The sequence below is a fragment of the Hypanus sabinus genome, chromosome 30 (genome assembly GCF_030144855.1).
Source record: "Hypanus sabinus isolate sHypSab1 chromosome 30, sHypSab1.hap1, whole genome shotgun sequence".
In the NCBI taxonomy this organism is placed as follows: domain Eukaryota; kingdom Metazoa; phylum Chordata; class Chondrichthyes; order Myliobatiformes; family Dasyatidae; genus Hypanus; species Hypanus sabinus.
The window spans coordinates 35,407,970-35,430,117 of NC_082735.1; the positions used below are offsets into that span (position 1 = coordinate 35,407,970).

A 22,148-nucleotide genomic window follows, 5' to 3' on the forward strand; every position below is an offset into this window, starting at 1 on the left:
CATGGACAAGCTGAGGGTGGGGGGGGGGGGGAGAGAGATGCAAGCTAGGATCATAACTGAAATCCCCAAGAATGTGGGCTATGCACGTTGAGAGAGTTGTTAAATGACCCAGTTGACTGGGAAAGAGAAGAAACTTATATCCTGTCACCAGTGAAAAACCAAGTTTACAGTTCCAGTGCTCCCAAAGGAAGGGAGCACAGGTTAGGTACAGGGGAGCACACACATTAGAGGAAAGGAGACATAAGATGTTGGAAATCTGGATCAACAACTGCACACAGGAATGCTGCAGGAACTCAGCAGGTCAAACAGCTTCTATGGAGGAAAATGAACGGTTGATGTTTTGAGCCATGACCCGTCATCAGGACCGATGAATGTGCGGAGGAATGACCGAGTACTTCAAGTTCACTAAATTCCAGGTGTGCAGTATCGTGGAATTTACTTGAAAGGATTCTCTGTGTAAGTTGGCAGATACTTCATGAGTTTATCATCAGAATCAGAATCAGGTTTAATATCACTGGCACATATCATGAAATTTGTTGTTATGCAGCAGCAGTACGTTGCAATAATAAAAACTGTAAACTACAGTAATATATAAATAAAAAGGTTAAATTAAATAAGCAGTGCATAAGAGAAAAAAAATGTAGTGAGGTAGCGTTCATGGGTTCAATGTCCGTTCAGAAATCTGAAACATTGAACTTGTGCCTTCAGGCTCCTGTACCTTCCTCCTGATGAGAAGAGGGCATGTCCTCAAATCAAGTGGAAGCTGTACTCACTACCCCACAGTATTAAGTCTTTAAGGAGAAAGTAAGGGATAAGAAGGAGAGAGAAAAAGACAAGAGGATACACAGATAGGATTCAGATGTAGTAGGGTGGAGATAAATTATATATAGCATAAAGACAGACATTAGGCAGACGTGCACAATGGCTTACTTTCGTGCTGTTAACTTCCAAATAATTCTATTGAATAAAATTGACCTTTTTAAACTTATTTTCTCATTTATATAGAGATTTAAAACATACAGTTCCTTACATTATTTTCCTCAGACTTTGAAACCACTTGCTTGAACAATTTACCTTGGACTATTCCCTTTCGGATTTTCAAGATTCTAAATGTTCTTTGACGACAGTATATTTTAGAAGGAAACCTGCCAGCTTCTCTCAGGTCTGAGCCACATCCTTTCAGGTGCCACAAGCAGTGATCAGAGCATGACACTGTCTGCAGAGATAGTCCAAACAAGACCTACCATTACAGTGCAACTAACCTGGGTACAAAACTTGCCCGCTGGCATCAGGGTTCTCTGGAGGTTCCAGTTTTTCCTTTAGGTGCACATTGCTGGTCGCTTCCTTCTTGGTACCGACCCAGATCATACCGTAATCATTCAGAAACTTCTGCGGAAAACAGTCATATCAAAGAGTCATACACTCCTTCTAACACTGTTTTTGATTTATTTATTTAAAGCTTCACCTCCAGCTAATGAACTCCCCTCAGCATAATTCCTATACTAATTAAATTGCTTGGAAAATATATTAATGAATGTTTCTATCATACTTTTCAGCAGAACATGCCAAATCACAAAAACAAATTAAAAGAAAAAAAAACTTAACATGTTCTACCTCCTCCTATAGATGCTGTCTGGCCTGCTGAGTTCTGCCAGCATTTTGTGTTTTTATTAACATGTTCTTTTCTGTTATAACTTATTCACCATAACAAAACAATTCATGGTAAAATTTTCAAAACCCCTTCTGCAAAAGAGAGAGCAGTCCCAGCATTTTGTACACTTCTTTTAGGGTTTTGTTTCTCTGTTTGTTGAGAAACCCTTAGGAAGATGAACTACATGAACTTGGGATTCCAACAAACTGTTGGTTCAACTCAAGCACTCTAGTTATGAAATCAAAAGGCTATGGGTCTAAATACACTCCAAACACTTGGCTGGCACTGTAGAAATGGACTGAAGGAACACGACACTATCAGAATGGCAGCCCTGTCAGAAGGATATCGCTGAGCGTTCACCGTAGCAAGAGGCGGCGGGTAGCACATATTAGCATGATGCTTCACAGTACCAGCGATTTGGATTCAAATTCCCACCGCCGCCTGTAAGAAGTTTGTACATTGGCCATGTGGGTTTCCTCTGGGAGCTTCGGTTTCCTCCCACAGTCCAAAGATGTACCAGTTGGTAAGTTAATTGGTCATTGTAAATTGTACCATGATTAGGCTAGGGTTAAATTGAGTGACTGTGGGCCAGCACGGCTCGAAAGAGCCCAAAGGGCCTATTCCGTGCTGTATCTCAATAAAGGGAAGAATTGAGGGAATGCTGCACTTCAGGATTCAGGGAGGAAAGTGTTGACAGAGAGCATAACCAACCAGGTGAATTATAACCATATAACCATATTACAACTACAGCATGGAAACAGGCCATCTCGGCCCTCCTAGTCCGTGCCAAACTCCTAATCTCACCTAGTCCCACCTACCCACACTCAGCCCATAACCCTCCACTCCTTTCCTGTCCATATACCTATCCAATTTTACCTTAAATGACACAACTGAACTGGCCTCTACTACTTCTACAGGAAGCTCATTCCACACAGCTATTACTCTCTGAGTAAAGAAATACCCCCTTGTGTTTCCCTTAAACTTCTGCCCCCTAACTCTCAAATCATGTCCTCTCGTTTGAATCTCCCCTACTCTCAATGGAAACAGCCTATTCACGTCAACTCTATCTATCCCTCTCAAAATCTTAAATACCTCGATCAAATCCCCCCTCAACCTTCTACGCTCCAATGAATAGAGACCTAACTTGTTCAACCTTTCTCTGTAACTTAAGTGCTGAAACCCAGGTAACATCCTAGTAAATCGTCTCTGCACTCTCTCTAATTTATTGATATCTTTCCTATAATTCGGTGACCAGAACTGCACACAATATTCTAAATCTGGCCTTACCAATGCCTTGTACAATTTTAACATTACATTCCAACTTCTGTACTCAATGCTTTGATTTATAAAGGCCAGCATTCCAAAAGCCTTCTTCATCACCCTATCTACATGAGACTCCACCTTCAGGGAACTATTCCTAGATCTCTCTGTTCCACTGCATTCCTCAATGCCCTACCATTTACCCTGTATGTTCTATTTGGATTATTCCTGCCAAAATGTAGAACCTCACACTTCTCAGCATTAAACTCCATCTGCCAACGTTCAGCCCATTCTTCTAACTGGCATAAATCTCCCTGCAAGCTTTGAAAGCCCACCTCATTATCCACAACACCTCCTACCTTAGTATCATCGGCATACTTACTAATCCAATTTACCACCCCATCATCCAGATCATTTATGTATATTACAAACAACATTGGGTCCAAAACAGATCCCTGAGGCACCCCGCTAGTCACCGGCCTCCATCCCGATAAACAATTATCCACCACTACTCTCTGGCATCTCCCATCTAGCCACTGTTGAATCCATTTTATTACTCCAGCATTAATACCTAACGACTGAACCTTCTTAACTAACCTTCCATGTGGAACTTTGTCAAAGGCTTTGCTTAAGTCCATATAGACTACATCCACTGCCTTACCCTCGTCAACATTCCTCGTAACTTCTTCAAAAAATTCAATAAGGTTTGTCAAACATGACCTTCCACGCACAAATCCATGCTGGCTACTCCTAATCAGATCCTGTCTATCCAGATAATTATAAATACTATCTCTAAGAATACTTTCCATTAATTTACCCACCACTGATGTCAAACTGACAGGTCTATAATTGCTAGGCTTACTTCTAGAACCCTTTTTAAACAATGGAACCACATGAGCAATACGCCAATCTTCCGGCACAATCCCCGTTTCTAACGACATCTTAAAGATCTCCGTCAGAGCTCCTGCTATTTCTACACAAACTTCCCTCAAGGTCCTGGGGAAAATCGTGTCAGGACCCGGAGATTTATCCACTTTTAAATTTCTTAAAAGCGCCAGTACTTCCACCTCTTTAATTGTCATAGGTACCATAACTTCCTTACTTGTTTCCCACATCTTACACAATTTAATATCCTTCTCCTTAGTGAATACCGAAGAGAAGAAATCATTCAAAATCTCTCCCATCTCCCTCGGCTCCACACATAGCTGACCACCCTGATTCTCTAAGGGACCAATTTTATCCCTCACTGTCCTCTTGCTTTTAATATAACTGTAGAAACCTTTCGGATTTACTTTCACCTTATTTGCCAAACCAACCTCGTATCTTCTTTTAGCTTTTCTAATCTCTTTCTTAAGATTCCTTTTACATTCTTTATACTCCTTGAGCAATTCCTTTACTCCATGCTGCCTATATCTATTGTAGACATCCCTCTTTTTCCGAACCAAGTTTCTAATATCCCTTGAAAACCATGGTGCTTTCAAACCTTTAACCTTTCCTTTGAACATAAAGATTCTGTAGCCTCATAATTTCACCCTTAAATGACCTCCATTTCTCTATTACATCCTTCCCATAAAACAACTTGACCCAATCCATTCTCTCTAAATCCCTTCGCATCTCCTCAAAGTTAGCCTTTCTCCAATCAAAAATCTCAACTCTAGGTCCAGTCCTGTCCTTCTCCATAATTATATTGAAGCTAATGCTATTGTGATCACTGGACCCGAAGTGCTCCCCAACACATACATCTGTCAGCTGACCTATCGCATTCCCTAACAGGAGATCCAACACTGCTCCATCTCTAGTCGGTACTTCTATGTATTGTTGCAAAAAACTATCCTGCACACATTTCACAAACTCAAAGCCATCCAGCCCTTTTACAGAATGAGCTTCCCAATCTACGTGTGGAAAATTAAAATCTCCCACAATCACCACCTTGTGTTTACTACAAATATCTGCTATCTCCTTACACATTTGCTCTTCTAACTCACGCTCCCCATTAGGTGGCCTATAAAACACTCCTATCAGTGTCACTACACCTTTCCCATTCCTCAATTCCACCCAAATAGCCTCCCTAGAGGAGCTCTCTAATCTATCCTCCCAAAGCACCGCCATAAGATTTTCTCGGACAAGCAATGCAACACCTCCTCCTCTGGCCCCTCCTACTCTATCACACCTGAAGCAACTAAATCCAGGAATATTTAGTTGCCAATCACACCCTTCCTGCAACCATGTTTCACTAATAGCTACAACATCATAATTCCAGGTAGCAATCCACGTTTTAAGCTCATCCACCTTTCTTACAATGCTCCTAGCATTAAAATAGATACATTTAAGATACTCTCCACCTCCTCCTCTCTTTTCATCCCTAATAATGCATTCAAATTTATTATCCTTTTCTTTCTTCTCCCCTACATCTTCGGGCTGAGCGCATCCCTTCTCCATCACCTGCCTTTCCTCCCTCACACACAGTCTACTTACTTGCTCTACTGGTGAACTAACCTCCTCTCCCATAGTTTCCTCAAATAGATTCCCGCCCCCCCCATCTTACTAGTTTAAAGTCTGCCCTGTAGCCCTAGCAAACTTCCCGGCTAGGATATTGGTCCCCCCAGGATTCAAGTGTAACCCATCCTTCTTGAACAGGTCATGCCTGCCCCAGAAGAGGTCCCAATGATCCAGAAACTTGAATCCCTGCCCCCTGCACCAATCCCACAGCCACGCATTCATCCTCCACCTAATTCCATTCCTACTCTCACTGTCGCGTGGCACAGGCAGTAATCCCGAGATTACTACTTTGCGGTCCTTCTTCTTAACTGCCTTCCTAACTCCCTGTACTCTCGTTTCAGGACCTCTTCCCCTTTCCTACCTATGTCATTGGTACCTACATGTACCACGACCTCTGGCTCCTCACCCTCCCACTTCAGGATATCTTGGACGCGATCAGAAACGTCCCGAACCCTGGCACCAGGGAGGCAAACTAACATCCGGGACTCCCGATCACCTCCACAGAACCGCTTGTCTGAACCCCTTACTATCGAATCCCCTATTACTATGGTCCTTTTTCTTCTATCCCTACCCTTCTGAGCTACAGGGCCATCCTCTGTGCTGGAGGCCCAGCCACTGTCACTTCCTCCAAGTAGGCTGTCCCCCCCAACAGTACTCAAACATGAGTACTTATTGTCAAGGGGTACAGCCACTGGGGTACTCTCTAGTACCTGCCTCTTCCCCTTCCTGACCATGACCCACCTATCTGCCTCCCGTGGCCCCGGAGTGACCACCTGCCTGTAACTCCTCTCTATCACCTCCTCACTCTCCCTGACCAGGCAAAGGTCATCGAGCTGCAACTCCAGTTCCCTAACTCGGTCCCTCAGGAGCTGCAGTTCGGCGCACCTGGCGCAGATGTGGACGTCCGGGAGGCTCGGAGACTCCAGGATCTCCCACATCCAACTCCGAGAACAACAAGCTGCCCTCACACTCATACTTACCGAATAACTGAAAATAACAAGAACTAAAAGATACTATGCCCTCTTCCACCTAAGCCCCCTGAGCCCAAACCCTACACTCTGCTCCCGGCTCACTCCGCTGCCCGCAAATGAAGCTGCCCGCTGCTTAAGGCTGCGTTCTTTTTATATCTTCCCTCCTTCCCAGGCCTCCTTCACGCGCCTGCGCAGTCCCGCCTCTCAGAACTCCGATCTGAGAAGCAATTTGAAAATGGCCGCTGCCGCACTTCTTCTAAAAGCCTCGCTGTCTTCTTCCAAAAGAAGAAGAAATTTATGTACTCAAATTTCTTTCTGGGTCTTGAACTGAAACATTCTAGATCATAAGACAATAAGATATAATTAAGCAATTTGGCTCATCAAGTCATTTCATCATGGCTGATTCATTTCCATTGCCTGCCATCACGCCCTGACCAATCAAGAATCTACCAATCTCTATATACAATGACTTGGACTCCACAGCTGTTTGTGATAATGAATTCCAAAGAATTTTCTAATTTTGATAAAGGATAATATCCATTCAGCAAAAAATGAAACTGTAATAATTGTTGTAGCATAGTTTACACCTGGCCTTAGAAATAACACATCATACAGCCATCTGGAGTGCTAAATGATGTGTGGGAGCAAGTTTGCTGAGATGTACAAGATTTGTAAGCAAATTGGGAAATTATTAGCTTATCAGCAACCTCGGAAAATTACAAAAACTTTTCCAAAAAGTGATCCAGACCACTATTAACATGCAGCTTGCATAAACCAAGGAGGGGAAAATCATTGAGATTATTACAAATTAAGCTGTTGGAACTTCTCACTGTCTGGATTTTAAGAAAAACTTGGTAAACAGAAAGAAGAAAAGTTTGGGATAAGAATTCAGAAGTGGGGAATACTACAGAGAACTCTAGGGATTTTTGTGTGGGGGAGGGGTAAAAGAGTGCAGACTTTGTGATGGAGCAAGGGTGGAGCAAGAGGCAAGGAAGTCGTGTAAAAGATATAAACAGGAGATAGATGAATCTTGATTCTGAAGTATAGTCTGATCTCTTACTTCCATTTCCCACACTTGATTCTGTAGCTGTAGGTATTTTTCTACCTCCAGTTGTCTTTTGGACTCATCAGTTGTTTCTGTTCAGAAAATTAAGAGAAACATTTGAAAATAAGGGAAATAATCTCCTATTTCCACCAGGTCTCACCCCAATTTAAACATATCCATCTCCCAATTCAGTTACTCTTATCTTTGCATAACAAATCTCTGTAAGAAGAAAAAAATCTTATTCTGTTCCCTTCACTTCTGACATTAAAATCTACTCTTACAAATGAATTTGGCACAACATTTTGGACAGAAGAACCTGTCCCCGTCCTGTGCTGAACAGTTCTATGTTTGCATTTTCACTTTTGGAATACCACTACCATATTCTGCAATTAACCTTGGAAGGAAAACAAACACAAGTTCTCCAGTCTCTGCACATGTCTGAAGAGCTTCATCTTTTAAGGAATTTCCCGTTTGGCACACTGGCTTTCATAAATTGAAGTAATGACTACAGGAGTTAGGGGGTTATGTTGAAGCTGTTTAAGATATTGGTGAGGGCTAACTTGGAGTGCATTTTCAGTTACCTACCTACAGGAAGGATATCAATAAGATTGAAAGAGAACAGGGAAAGGTTGAATAAGTTAGGATTTTTTTTATACACACATATATATATATATATATATACACACACACACAGAGTAAATACAAGCAGGATTTTTCTACTGAAGTTGGGTGAGAGTAGAACCAGAGGTCATAGGTTAAGGATAAAAGATGAAATATTTAAAGAGAATGATGGCAAACTTCTTTACTCAGAGAGTGGTGAGAGTGTGGAATGAGTTGCCAGCATAAGTGGTGTGTGTGGGTTTGATTTCAAAATTTAGGAGAAATTTGGATAAGTGCATGAATGGGAGGAGTATAGAGGGCTACGGTCCAGTTGTAGGTCATTGGGAGTAGACAGAATAATAGTTTGGTATAGACTAGATAGGTCAAATGGCCTGCTTTTGTTCCATATAGTGCTCTGTGACTCTTACCCCTTGATATTCTTCCAAAGATATGGTGTCTAGAATTTAATTCTTCTGTATGTGAGGTCACCTGATTGCTGAAGGTCCAGTGACTAGTCTTGAAGCATGGTGACATTACTAAATTTGACTAAACGACTGTGCATTGTAACAACTATAAATAAATGTTCTGTACAGCTACGCACTATGTTGCAGCATTCTAGCACAGAACTAGAATTAGATACAACTCTACTTAAAGTAATGAAATGGCCCTTACTGTTAGATAATTGAAGTGCACTCAACTTTTCTTCCAACACAGCTATTTGCTGATTCTGTAAAAATAAAACAGAATACAGTTCAGTTCTCTTTAGTAGAGTTAAAGTGTCATGTGATTTCCTCTGTGCTCAAAGACTGTATAGTTCTATGATTCTGGCATTGGCTCAGAACTTCCCTTACCTTCCTGTTGATCTCCTGTGCTTGACTTCGGACCCGTTGTTCCATCTTGGTTAGCCGCTTCGTCATTATGGACATGAGCTCACTGTTACGAGGAGTCGAGTCTGGAGTTGTATAAACAGATCCAAGAAAGGCAAATCATACACATTAAAGCGACATTAACACCACTTCCAACATCCAGTAGTCAGTTATGACTCAGACATTAGCACTCTTAATTCAGATCATCAAGCCCACATCCCATTCCCAAGACTTGTGTACAAAAGTCCAAACTGAAGCAGTGCATCAGTGAAGTATTGCACTTTTATAGCGTCTTCTGGCAGCTCCGTCACTGAAACTGAGTAATTCATATTGGCCTAGAAATACTTAGCAAGTCGAGCAGCATCTATGGACAAAGAAATAAGCCTTAATCAGCCTTCAATGCCCTCCCTCAGATAGCACAACCACCAGGTGTGATGTTCAGTCTTTCTTAGTTTCTGTCTTATCATAGATATTCTCTTTATATTCTCCACCCCTCCACCTTTATTCTGCAACTTAAAAGATGTTTGATTATTCATTTTTATTAGTAAAATAAAAGGTCAAATACCAAAAATATGAATTCTGTTCATTCTTCTGACTAAGTACTTCCAGGATTTTCCATTTTTCTCTTGTTTAAATTAGATTTCTGATGCACTCCCCTGCCCCCACCTTTGATCCTCATTCCACCATTGGTAACTGTATATTAAATATTTCAGAGTTCATGCTATGAAGTTTCTTCCATGACAGGTTTAAAGGAAGCATGGTTAAGAGTGTGGTTGTAACTTTTTGACTGGTGGTCAAAACTAAATGTATAAAAACATTGATGTTTCACTGACACCAACCTTCAGTAATAAACTGTCATCACCATTGTTTGCACAGTTTGTTGTCCATTGATCCTGTCTCCAGTTTCCGTTCTATAGATCTGCTAAGTATGCCCACAGTAAAAGAATCTCAGGGTTGTATGTATTCTGATAATAAATTTTACTTTGAACTTTGATGTGCCGTGTCATCTGACATGGTGATCATTGTCTTCCAACTGTCTTTAAATTGAGAAGTTCTAATAAGCTCTTCAAAATTTTTGCCTGTCCATACTTTCATGTAACTCATGAATGGCATGCACTTTTGACCGTGACATTTTCTTCCATCAATTTTTCCCGTCACTGCAAGATGTTATAGCTTCTTTTTCCTCAGTACATGTACCAGAAATTCTAGCTGCCGTTTCCCTATCAGTTCTCTTCTTATTCTGACTTTTCACAACACTTCATTTGTTACTCTATTGTTCCACAATAACTTCATCATTCATCTCAAAAACCACAGTGTTGCAGCTTTGAGTCTTCCCTCATTTCACTTTGATATTGTCCAATTTGCTTCCATATGTTAGCATGGAACTGCAAGTTTTGTACCTGTAGAACTTATGTTATTCTTCAGTATCCTGTTCAAAATAAACTATACAACAGCAAGATAAGAAGATATTGAAGACTCAGTGTCACTTGGGTCAGTATTAGGTTACTGGTGAATCTTCCAGCTTGTAGTTTTACTTGGTTTTGTATTAATGTAAATGGACTTTAACAAATTAGCATGAAGCTGGAAGGGCAAATGGCCTGTTTCAGTTATGTATTACTGTGTTTCTGTAAATCTCTCTGTTTTTCAATCTTCCAATCCAACCTCAATGGCCATGCTCCTAACTGGCATTTCATTGTAGGTGAACTGCAGCTTAAGATGTAGCCACCACTGTTGGGATGAATTTATTTTATTTTATTTAGCAATACAGCAAGGACCAGGCCCTTTTAGCCTTCCAAGTCGCGCCACCCAGCAATGCACCAATTTAACGTCAGTCTATTCATGGGACAATTTATCTGCTAACTGCCCACATCCACACGAGAAGGAACATACAAACTTGCTTGCAGAGGACACTGGAATTGAACTCCAAACTCTGATGCCCTGAGCTGTAATAGTGTCATTACTGCTATGCTACCCTGGCACCCCACTTACAGATTTCACCCAGTTTGGTTTGGGATGAATTTCTCGTTACACTAATGCAAATCCTAACAAACTTTAACCACTGCATTTTGCTGCCTTTTTATCAACCCGTACCATTTGCCTTTGACCTTGCTGATGGCGAAGGAGCAGAAGAGGTTGAATTGTGTGCCCAGGATGAAGGAGGCAGGATTTCACCCAGTAACGCAGCCTCATCATCTAAAGAAAGAAGTAAACAGTTTTGATAATGATGTTTTACTCAGTATTTCTGAGACTCTGTAAAGTTTTCTTTGCACACAGTCTCACGAATTGCATAGGATATTTCTAGTACTGTAGTCTCTTTATATATAAAGCTTCTTCTGTAAATACCATCTGAACAATGCAACTACATTCATGGTTCAGAACAATATTTTTTACACTATGTGTGACACATTTCTCCTAATAACTATGGCAGTCAAACCACAATGGCCAATTTAATATGAATTTGTGCTAAGTCCCCACTGTTTCTGAAAGAACACCACCCTGTCTGTGGGGTGCTCAGAAACCAAAGCAAGAGTGTGTGGGGGGGGGGGGGTATGAAACCATTGTTACATGCTCTCTGCCCCAACATCCTGCAAACACTGGGCTCTCAGCATGCAAGATCGGGTAAAGAGTGTAAATACTGTATAACAAGAACATCTTGGACCTCCATGTGGTCCACAGCAGAGGTGATTGATAAGTTTTTGGCCTAAGGTGGAAAGAGATATACAGCTGTATATACAGAGATATACATGCACATGCAGTTCAACTCTTTGAGTGATTATGCAGAAAGTTTGAAGTTAATAACGCATCTCCTTCTACCTTAGGACACAAACTTATCAATCACCCCTGCTGTGGACCACTTCTGGAGGTCCAAGATGCTGACTTCTACAAAGAAGGGATCCGTATGCTCCATAACCGCTGGACTAGATGTGTAAATGCAGGAAAAATAAATGTGCTAGGTTTTCTAAAATTGACTCCTTCTACCTTAGGCCACAAACTTATCAATCGCCCCTTGCATTTAGGAATCAGATGGTAATATGATAGTTACTATCCTAAGAAATGTGGTGTCATAGAAAGTCATGTTATAGCTGAAGAGACACACACAAAATGCTGGAGGAACGCAGCAGGTCAGGCAGCACCTACGGAAGAAAGTTGACATTTTGGACTTCAGGACTGAGAAGACTGCAGTTGCCTTCAAAGCACAGATTTCAGAATCAGAGTCAGGTTTAATGTCACCAGCATATATCGTGAAATTGGTTATCTTTGTGGCAGCAGTATAATTCAATACATGATAAATGTAGAAAAACCTTAATTACAGTAAATATATAAAATAGTTATGTTATATATATTATGTAATATGTTATGTAATAGTTATGTATATTAAATAGTTATGTTAAAATAAGCAGAGAAAAAAACAAAATAAAATTTAAAAAGTAGTGAGGTAGTGTTTATGGATACAATGTCCATTCAGAAATCGGATGGCTATTTCTGAGTGTGTCCTTTGAGGTTTTCTTACCTCCTTCCTGACAGTAACAATGGAAAGCGGCATGTCCTGGGTGGTGGGGGTCCTTAATGTTGAACCTCGCCTTCCAGAAGCACTGCTCCTTGAAGATGTCTTGGATAATATGGAGGCTAGTACCCATGATGGAACTGACTGTTTTAAGTACTCCTCTAACTGCATTCTCAGCTTAACCATTTTCAGCTGCTTCACTAATGATTTTCTCTCTGTCACAAGTGTGCATCTACAGTAGTTAGTTCTGCTATAAGGGTCCACGATACAGATTGGTTATAAATCCATTTATGGATTAGGGACCACTATTGTATTTTTGCAGGTGTTATTGGTTGGTTGGTGAGCAATTGCAATTGCAATCAGAAAAATCCGTTTAAGATTCAAAAACCTCTTCAGATGTACCTTGAGACATTCTGATTGATTGCCTCACTGTCTGGTTTGGGGTGCTACTGCTGAAGTTGTTGAAGGTTGTAAAATTAGACATCTATGGAAATGAATAACAGTTGACTTTTCAGACCGAGACCCTTCTTCAGGTGGGTGGGAAATGTCAAGGGTTGGAGAAGAAAGAGAGGAAGTGGACAATAGGAGGAGAGGGGACCCAGGGAGAAGTAATAGGCAAGTGAGGAGAAATTGATATTCATGATATCAGGTTGTAGGGTACCCATTTCTGCTTCGAGTAAACAAAATTCCACCCCCCATCTCTATCACCTCCCCATGTCCCCTCCTCCTTCTCTTTCTCTTACTGTCCACTCTCCTCTTCTATCAATCTCCTTCTTCCCCAGCCCTGGACCTTTCCCACTCACCTGACTTCACCTATCACCTTCCAGCTAGCCTCCTCCTTCTCCCCCCACCATTTTATTCTGGCATCTTCTCCCTTCCTTTCCAGTCTTGAAGAAGGGTCTCAGCCTGAAACATTGACTGTTTATTCTTTCTTATAGATGCTGTCTAATCTGCAGAGCTCCTCCTGCATTGTGTGTGTGTGTGTGTGTGTGTGTGTGTGTGTGTGTGTGTGTGTGTGTGTGTGTGTGTGTTGCTTTGTATTTCCAGCATCTGCAGAACTTTGTGTGTTTATCCTTATTGACAAGCCATGTCTAATGCTGTTGCCAAAGATAACTCTCACTATATTTCTAGATTTCAGCCCTTTAGACTATATTTGACCAAGGCCTGTGGTGAAGTTGGGAGCTAAGGGCCCAGTGCAGGATTATTGGCACTCCATAGTTAGCTAGTAATTGAGAATAGAGCGGTAAGACATAATTATATTAGTGATTCTTCTGAATACGGTTGAGCCTGGGCAATTTGCCAGGAAGATATCCATATCATGGCTATACTGGAATAGCAGGGTGTTTGGGGAGGGGTCGTACCTCTGGTGGAGGGCCTTGTTGTGTCCATTCTGGGGCAGCTCACTCACTGTTGGTTCCCACCAGACACTCAGCTCTCACCTGTGGCTCCAAGTAGCTGTTTGCATCTGACAGCGGCCACACCCCTGGTACATCGGTTCAACGGGTGAGCTAAACCAGGTGAGGGCAGCTGTGGGCCTCATACCCCGGGGAGATTGGGACATTCCTGTCCTAGCAGATTGGGCGGATGAGGTCTACAATGAGATCCAATGGCCAGTAATGCGGTTCTGCGGCTCTTTGTGTAGAGCAAAGGGCATGACAAGGCATAAAAGTCATAGTCATCCACTGTAACCAATGAAGGGCCCAGTGTGACGTTTGTTTGTACCACTGGACTGGACTGCCGAGGTCGAGTGAATGGAACTGCCCCAGTGCAAAAGCTTTTCCACTTTAAAAACACTCCCGCACAGGTTTCCTGTTATCGTGGGATACGGCGGGGAACCACTGGAATAGCCCAGCTAAAGAAACAGAAAAGGGTGAGGAATGCCAAGTGTAAAAAAAAGTAGCTTATAGCAGGTTTAGTGAATTGAAAATAGTGAGGCCTTGCAATGCCTAGGAGATATTTTTTTAATTGGGGAAATAATTGGGGACATGAATTGGCAATGGTGGACAAAACTAAGTAAACTCTCAAAGCACTTTGGAGGTATATTAGAAGCTAGAGGAGAACCATTTAAAGAGTAAGGTCCATCAAGGGCCAAAGTAGAAACTGTGCAAACAGTGAGAGGACATGAGTCATACAAACTTCGTACCTGTTTTCACTATGCATCAGAACATTGAAGGTGGAGAAATTTTGGAGGGGGATGACAGAATTCTAGAACAAATTCGTATTGAAAAGGAGGTGGTATCAGTGGTTTAGAGGTGAGTAATTTCCTAACCTGATAAGGCTATAGATGGCAAGTGAGGACATTTCCGGGGCTATAAAAGATACTTACCAAACTGTGTTAATGGCAGAAGACTGGTGAATGTAATAACTTTATTCAGATTAGGCGGAAAGGGTAAGACAGGCATTTTACAGAAATGTGAGACTAATATAAATGGGAAGGAAACTATTGGTAAAGGTTCTGAGACAGGATTAATTTTCACTTGGCGAAAATTAGGATTAAGGATGTTCAGCATTGCTTTGTTAACAGAAAGCTCTGTCTGACTAGAGTCATAGACAGAGGCATACAGTTCAAATACAGGATTTCATACAATTCACCCATGCTCTCACCCAAAATGCCTATTCAAGCTGGTCCCATTTATGTTTGGCCCAATATACCTTGAAACCAGTATAAATTAACCTGGGTCCGTGAACTTGGATGGGAATAAATTTACATCTTTATTTTTACTAACCTCTAACTGAAATTTAGTATTTCCTTCAATGACGAACGTAGGCAATAAACCACAGTAGCATTCACAGTACCACAGGTATATTCGTATCACATTACAGTTGTTATAAATAACTCAACATATTGTATATGACAAGCTCATCATTGCTAATTATTCATGCTCTTATTCAAGCTAAGCAACAACAGCCTTCATACCGATGTCTTTAAAAAATAAAATTCAATTTTAACTTGCCTATATTTTAAATGTATATTTAATTCATAAAGGACATATATTACTATATCACATTTTGTTTTTTGATATTTTGATAACTATACTTCAATATAGTTGTTTTCTTTTGTAATCCTGGTTTATATATTTAAATACATTATTCTGAGAAGAGTCCATGGGCTTCATCAGACTGCCAAAGGGATCCACAGAATAAAAAAGGTTAGGAGCCACTGCTCTAAACCTTTTCTATCCATTTACCTCTCCAAATGTCCTTTAAACATTGTAAACATCCTCAACTCCACCAATTCCTCTGGCAGCTCATTCTATGTAACCAACATCTGTATGAAAACATGTCCTTCAAGCCTGCTTTAAATTTTTCCCCATGCTACCTTAAACCTACGCCTTCTAGTTTTAGACTCCTCTATGCTATGAAGAAGACTGACCATCCATCTTATTTACAACCCTTATGATTTTACACAACTTTATATAAAATCCTTTGTCTGTTGCAGTCCAATCGAGAATCCCAGCCTTGTGAATTTTTTGCACCTTTTCCAGTTTAATGCAAGATAACCAGAACTGTGCACAATAAAGTGTGATCTCACCAATGATTTGTACAGTTGCAAGACGGCATCTGAACTCCTGCACTCAATGCCATGACCAGTGAAGGCAAGTGTGTCAAATGCCTTCTTTACCACATAATGTTTATCTGTTTTGCCATCTTCCCCCTAGGTCTCTCTGCTCTGCTCCACAGTCCAGGCCGTACCATTTACTATGCAAGTCCTGCTGTGATTTAACTTCATTTGCATTGTCCATCTTTTACCTGCCATTTCTTGGCCCACTTCTTCAGTTTACCTAGATCTTGTTATAATCTTATCATTCTCCATTACACCATCAGCAAACTTACTCACAATGTAAACAGCACTGATTAACTTTTCTTCAGAGGTGGTAAAGTGTGTCAATGAGGGTAATCTGGTTCACAAAATCTACTTGGACTTCAGCAAAGCCTTTGACAACATCTTACAATACATGAGAGACAGTACTTGTCAAAAAGTTAAGAGCCATGGAATCGAAGATAATTTTACAATTGGTTTATTGACAGGAGGCAACAGGTTGTGGTTGAGGTTATTTTTGAGCTTGGGAGCCTGTGTACAATGGGGAAGCATTGCTGTTTATTGCATACATTGATTATGAAGTTCACAGATGGCATGAGCATTGGTGATGTTGCGGGAGGTGAGAAGACTAGCCTTTGGTTACAGAATCAGTTGGTTGAATGGGCAAAGAGTAATAGATGAATTTTGTCCAAAAAATGTGAAGCATTACAGGTAGATAGGGTAGTTAAGAAAGTGTTAGCTTTCATAAGTCAAGGGATAGAGTTTAAGAGTCGCGGGGTAATGATGCAGCTCTATAAAACTCTGGTTAGGACACACTTGGAGTACTGTGTCCAGTTCTGGTCACCTCACTATAGGAAGGATATGGAGGCATTGGAAAGAGTATAGAGGAGATTTACCAGGATGTTGCCTGGTTTAGAGAGTATGCATTATGATCAGAGATTAAGGGAGCTAGGGCTTTACTGTCTGGGGAGAAGGAGGATGAGAAGAGACATGATAGAGGTATACAAGATATTAAGAGGAAGAGATAGAGTGGACAGCCTCTTCCTCACTGCTCACTTCAAGAGGACATGGCTTTAAGGTAAGGGGTGGAAAGTTCAAGGGGGATTTTAGAGAAAGGTTTTTTACTCAGAGGGTAGTTGGTGTGTGGAATGCACTGCCTGAGTCAGTGGTGGAGGCAGATACGCTAGTGAAATTTAAGAGACTACTAGACAGGTATATGGAGGTATTTAAGGTGGGGGGTTATATGGGGGGGGCAGGGTTTAAGGGTCGGCACAACATTGTGGGCCAAATGGCCTGTACTGTGCTGCATTGTTCTTTATTATACAGCAACACACACAAAATACTGGAGGAACTCAGCAGGTCAGGCAGCATCAAAGGAAATGAATAAACAGTCGAGGTTTCAGGCCGAGACCCTTCTTCGGGGCAAGTATTACATGTAAGGATTAATAAAGCTTGGGCATAGACAATGAATGGTATGATCTTAGGAAGTACTAAAGAACAGAATATATATGTATCTGTTAAAGGATTCCTAAATGCAGAATAAGTTTCAGATTTATTATCACTGACATATAGCATAAACTTTGTTGTTTTATGGCTGTAGTACTGTACAAAGACATAAAAGTCTATATATTAGGAAAATTAATAAATGAAACAAATAACACTGTAGGATTCATGGGTTCATGGCCCATTCAGACATCTGATGGTGGAGGGGAAGAAGCTGTTACTAAATTGTTGTGTATAGGTCTTCAGGCTTCTGTACCTCTTCCTTGATAGTAGTAACAAGAAGAGGGTGTGTCCCTGGATAGTGATGGATGTTGCCTTCTTGAGATACCACCCCTTGAAGATGTCCTCAATGGTGGAATGTGGGCTGTGCCCATGGTAATGCTGGCTGAGTGTACAAATCTCTACAGATTCCTGCAATCCTTGCATTGGAGGTTTCATAGAGGGCTATGATGCATCCAGTCAGAATGCTCACCATTATACATCTGTATAAATTTGTAAGATTCTTTGGTGACATACCAAGACACTTGGCATACTTGATTTCATTCGCTACAGATTAGGAAGGTCATGGTACAACCACAAGTTGTGCCACAACTAGACTTCTCTGTGCAGGATTGATTGCCACGCTATAGGAAGGATGCAGAAGAGATTCACAAAAATATTGGGTGGGATGTAGCACTTGAAATATGAAGAAGACTACATAGGTTTGATTATATTCTTTTGGACAAGACAAAGTTGAAGGGTTGATCTGGTTGAAGTATGCAAAATTTTGAGGAGCATTGAAAAGACAGGTTGTGATAAACATTTTCCCTTTCCAGCCAGCTAAGACCAAGGGACATATGCAAAGTTGTAGAAGACATTGAGGAACATTTTCATCAACCAAAGAGTGGTTGAATACTGGAGCTCATACCCTGAAGGGTGTGGTAGAGTAAGTGCTCAAACAGTATTCACAGGTATTTGGAGGTGCAGCTGAAATGCCGTGATATAGAAAGCTACAATGCAACAAGTGCTTGATGGCTAGCTCAGACATTATAGGTCAAGAGGCCTATTTCCTCATGCTATTACCTGAAATAAGCTGTAGAAACTTGTAAACTTAGTCAGCTTCATCATGGGCACTAGCCTCCATAGTATTCAGGACAGCCTCAAGGAGCGGTGCCTCATAAAGGCAGCATCCATCATTAAGGACCCCATCACCAATGATATGCCCTCTTCTCACTGCTACCATCAGGAAGGAGGTACAGGAGCCTGAAGACACACACTGAACAATTCAGGAATGGCTTCTTCCCCTATGCCATCCAATTTCTGAATGGACATTGAACCTATGAACACTACCTCACTACTTTTATATTTTAGTTATGCACCACTTAGTTAAATAAACTCTCTCTCTCTCTCAATATATATACAATCACACACACACACACACACACACACACACACACACACACACACACACACACACACACACTGTAATTCACTGTTTTTTCTGGATTTTTTCTTTATTATTATGTACTGTATTGTACTGTTGCTGCAAAGACATCAAGTTTCACAACATATACCATTGATATTAAACCTGAATCTGATTATTTTATTTATTGGGATTTAAGAATTTGTTCATCTCAGTGAATTTGGCCATTTCTTAATATCATATTGAATGAATTTAACTGGCTGAAGACTGGCAAACCTTCCATCATAATGTCACAAGCAAAGGAGTTTTCCTGATCATTGCGCAATATTAAGTTTCATTTCATCTGGTTAACAAGTGAAACAGGTCACACATGTGCGTAGCAAGATCTAGACAACATTCAAGCCCGGACTGATAAATGGTAAGTAAGACTTGGCTACAAAAACATCAAGTAATGAACATGGCCAACCTGGGACAGTCATCAGTTCTCCATTTAGAATTTAATGAAGGTTTGGCTTTACTCCAAGACCTTAAGACCATAAGATATAGCAGCAGAATTAGGCCATTTGGCCCATCAAGTCTGTTCCACCATTTCATTAGGGCTGATCCGTTTCCTTTTCAGCCCCAATCTCACGCCTTCTCCCCATACCCCTTCTTTCCCCTCATCCCCTGAATTCCAGTGAGTACAGGCCCAAAGACATCAAATGCTCCTCATATGACAAGCTCTTCAATCCTGGAATCATTCTTGTGAACCTCCTTTGAACCCTCTCTTTCTTCAATAACAGGCTCAAAACTACTCACAATACTCCAAATGAGCTGTCAATAGTGCCTGAGAAAGCCTTAACACCACATGTTTGTTTTTATATTCTAATCCTCTCAAAATGAATGCTAATGTTGCATTTGTCTTCCTCACTCAACCTGCAAATTAACCTTCAGGGAACCCTGTACAAGGACTCCCAAGTCTCTTTGCACCTCAGATTTTTGCATTTTCTCTCTATTTAAAAAATAGTCTATGCTTTTATTTCTTCTGCCACAGAGTGTGACCATATACTTCCTGACACTGTATTCCATCTGGCACTTCTTTGCCCATTCTCCTAATTTGTTTGTCCTTCTGCAGTCTCACTGTTTCATCAACACTACTTGCCTGTCCACCTATAACTGAATTGTCTACAAACTTGGCACAGAGCCATCAATTCCATCATCCAAATCATTGACATATAACATAAATGAAGTGGTCCCAATACCAGCCCCTGCAGAACACCACTAGTCACTGGCAGCCAACCAGAACAGCCCCCTTCATTCCGACACTTTGCCTCCTGCTTGTCAGGCAATCTTCTATCCATGCTAGTATCTTTCCTGTTATACCATGGTCTCTTATCTTCTTAAACAGCCTCATGTGCAGCACCCTGTCAAGGGCTTTCTGAAAATCCAAGTAAACAACATACCAATCAATTTGTTACATGGTGCATTCAGGTAGTACAAGGTAAGACAATAGCAGAATGCAGTATAAAGTGCACCAGCTACAGAGAAAGTGCAGAGCAGATAACAATACCTTTTTACTGTCCTCCCATCCGGTCGGCACTACAGGAGCCTCCACTCCCACACCAGCAGGCACAGGAAGAGCTTCTTCCCTGAGGCCGTGACCCTGCTGAACCTCACATCACAGCGCTAAGCAGAATTGCACCCGTATTGTACCGTCTCGGTACTTTTATATTTGTGTGCTTTAGCACTTACTCTTTATTCGCAGTTGTTTTGTATATAACACCATCCTTTGCATTTCTGGTTAGATGCTAACTGCATTTCATTTGGCTTTGTATCTGTACTCAGCACAATGACAATGAAGTTGACTCTAATAGAATCTACTCTAATCTAATAAGGTACATGATAAGTTGTGAGGTCAAGAGTCAATCTTATCATTCTAGAGAACTATTCAATACTCTAATAACAGCATGGTAGAAGTTGCCTTGAGCCTGGTATCATGTCCTTTCAGGAAGTTATGTCTTCTGCCTGGTGGAAGAAGAGAGGATGTCCAGGGTGATTCTCTTCTTGTCTTGGACCTTCAGTTCCTGGTGGAGCATAGGCCGTTAAGACCTCCTGTCTCCATCGTCCAATGCTTGGAGTTCAATGTTCCTGTAATCCGCTGTATCCGCTGTACAGGGGATTGGCCTATACAGCTTCTCCAGAGCTCTGTTGGCTGGCCTAGTTTCCACTTCTCACGACACCAGGGTGAGTGTTGTCTTTGATCATGTTGGCTGCTTTATGAGGTAGTAAGAAGTATTGACAGAGTCCACTGATGCACCATTAATAACTCTCTGAGACGGGAGGCGAGATATTGGCTTTTATTGACTGGAAGAAAGAACAAGCAGTAGTTGACCACCATCCGACATCCTGGAGACTGAGGGCTGGGCTCAGGCCTCAATCACCTTTATACCAGGGTCTGTGGGAGAAGCCACGGTCAGTGGGAGGGGCCACAGGAGCAGTCAGCAGGGGGCATGTCCAGACAGGTATACGTAGTTCACCACATTCATGGAGTGGAAACTTGTTTCCATAGTGTGCTGAACGTTGTCCGCAACTCCCTGCAGATTCTCGTGGTCGCAGGTAGAGCAGTTGCTACACCAAGATTTAACACATCGAAATAAGAAACTTTCTATGGTGCATTAATAAAGATTGGTAAGGGTCAATGGGACAAGCCAAATTTCTCTGCAGGTCATTGTATTTAACCCCATAAGCATATCACTTAACACATTTTTTAAAAAGACTCTATTTATCACATGTCACAGACAGATTAAAAAGATGTAAATTTCAATTGATCCCAGTGCTAAATATTCTGGAACACAAACTACTCCAAATGTGTGGTTTGTGGCAGATGTGGTGGGAGAAGTGGCGTTGGCCTGCCTGACATTTGGTGTTATTTCCGTGCAGCTGAGCATACCAGGTTAAAAGTAAGATGAAACGCTACATAAACCACACCAAGCTGGTGCATTTTAGTACTTAAGTATTTTCTTGTTACATGTCTTCTCCCTTTCTTCATCTCATTCCAATGAAATTGTTCATGTGGCGATCTGAATAATAGTGTAAAAGTCACTGAACTTCCGGCTTGTTACGTACAGAGGTCAGAGCTATACACACACATGATGAAATTTCTCAGCACAGTGTCTCAGTGGTGTTGGGCGGTGGGGTGGAGGTACATATCCACTGAAGAAGTTATAAGCTGCTCTTTCCCTCTGCTAGTCTGCAGGACACCTCTGGTCAAGGTGTAGCACCTGCTTAGCGCCCCCCCCCCCCCGCCGCCAATCATGGTCACATGA

At 41.4% G+C, this 22,148-nt stretch overlaps 1 protein-coding gene across 11 annotated transcripts in view; it reads right to left on the reverse strand.

Annotated features, from left to right (window-relative positions):
• Nucleotides 1–22,148, reverse strand: part of ubxn11 (UBX domain protein 11) — a 187,688-nt gene that overhangs the window by 161,058 nt on the left and 4,482 nt on the right. For 6 of the 11 annotated variants that reach the window (XR_009508715.1, XR_009508716.1, XM_059954701.1 and 3 more), the window contains exons 1-6: nt 12,404–13,385; nt 10,984–11,085; nt 8,878–8,978; nt 8,699–8,753; nt 7,442–7,518; nt 1,263–1,389 (exon numbers count right to left, since the gene is read on the reverse strand). Coding sequence is in view for 8 of the 11 variants with exons in the window: in XM_059954701.1 (XP_059810684.1) it covers nt 1,263–1,389; nt 7,442–7,518; nt 8,699–8,753; nt 8,878–8,978; nt 10,984–11,085; nt 12,404–12,530 (589 nt within the window). In the remaining 3 variants the exon portion in view is untranslated. Of the gene's footprint in view, nt 1–1,262; nt 1,390–7,441; nt 7,519–8,698; nt 8,754–8,877; nt 8,979–10,983; nt 11,086–12,403; nt 13,387–22,148 lie in introns of those variants that run through there. The other 5 variants (XM_059954698.1, XM_059954697.1, XR_009508714.1 and 2 more) reach the window with 4 other exon arrangements.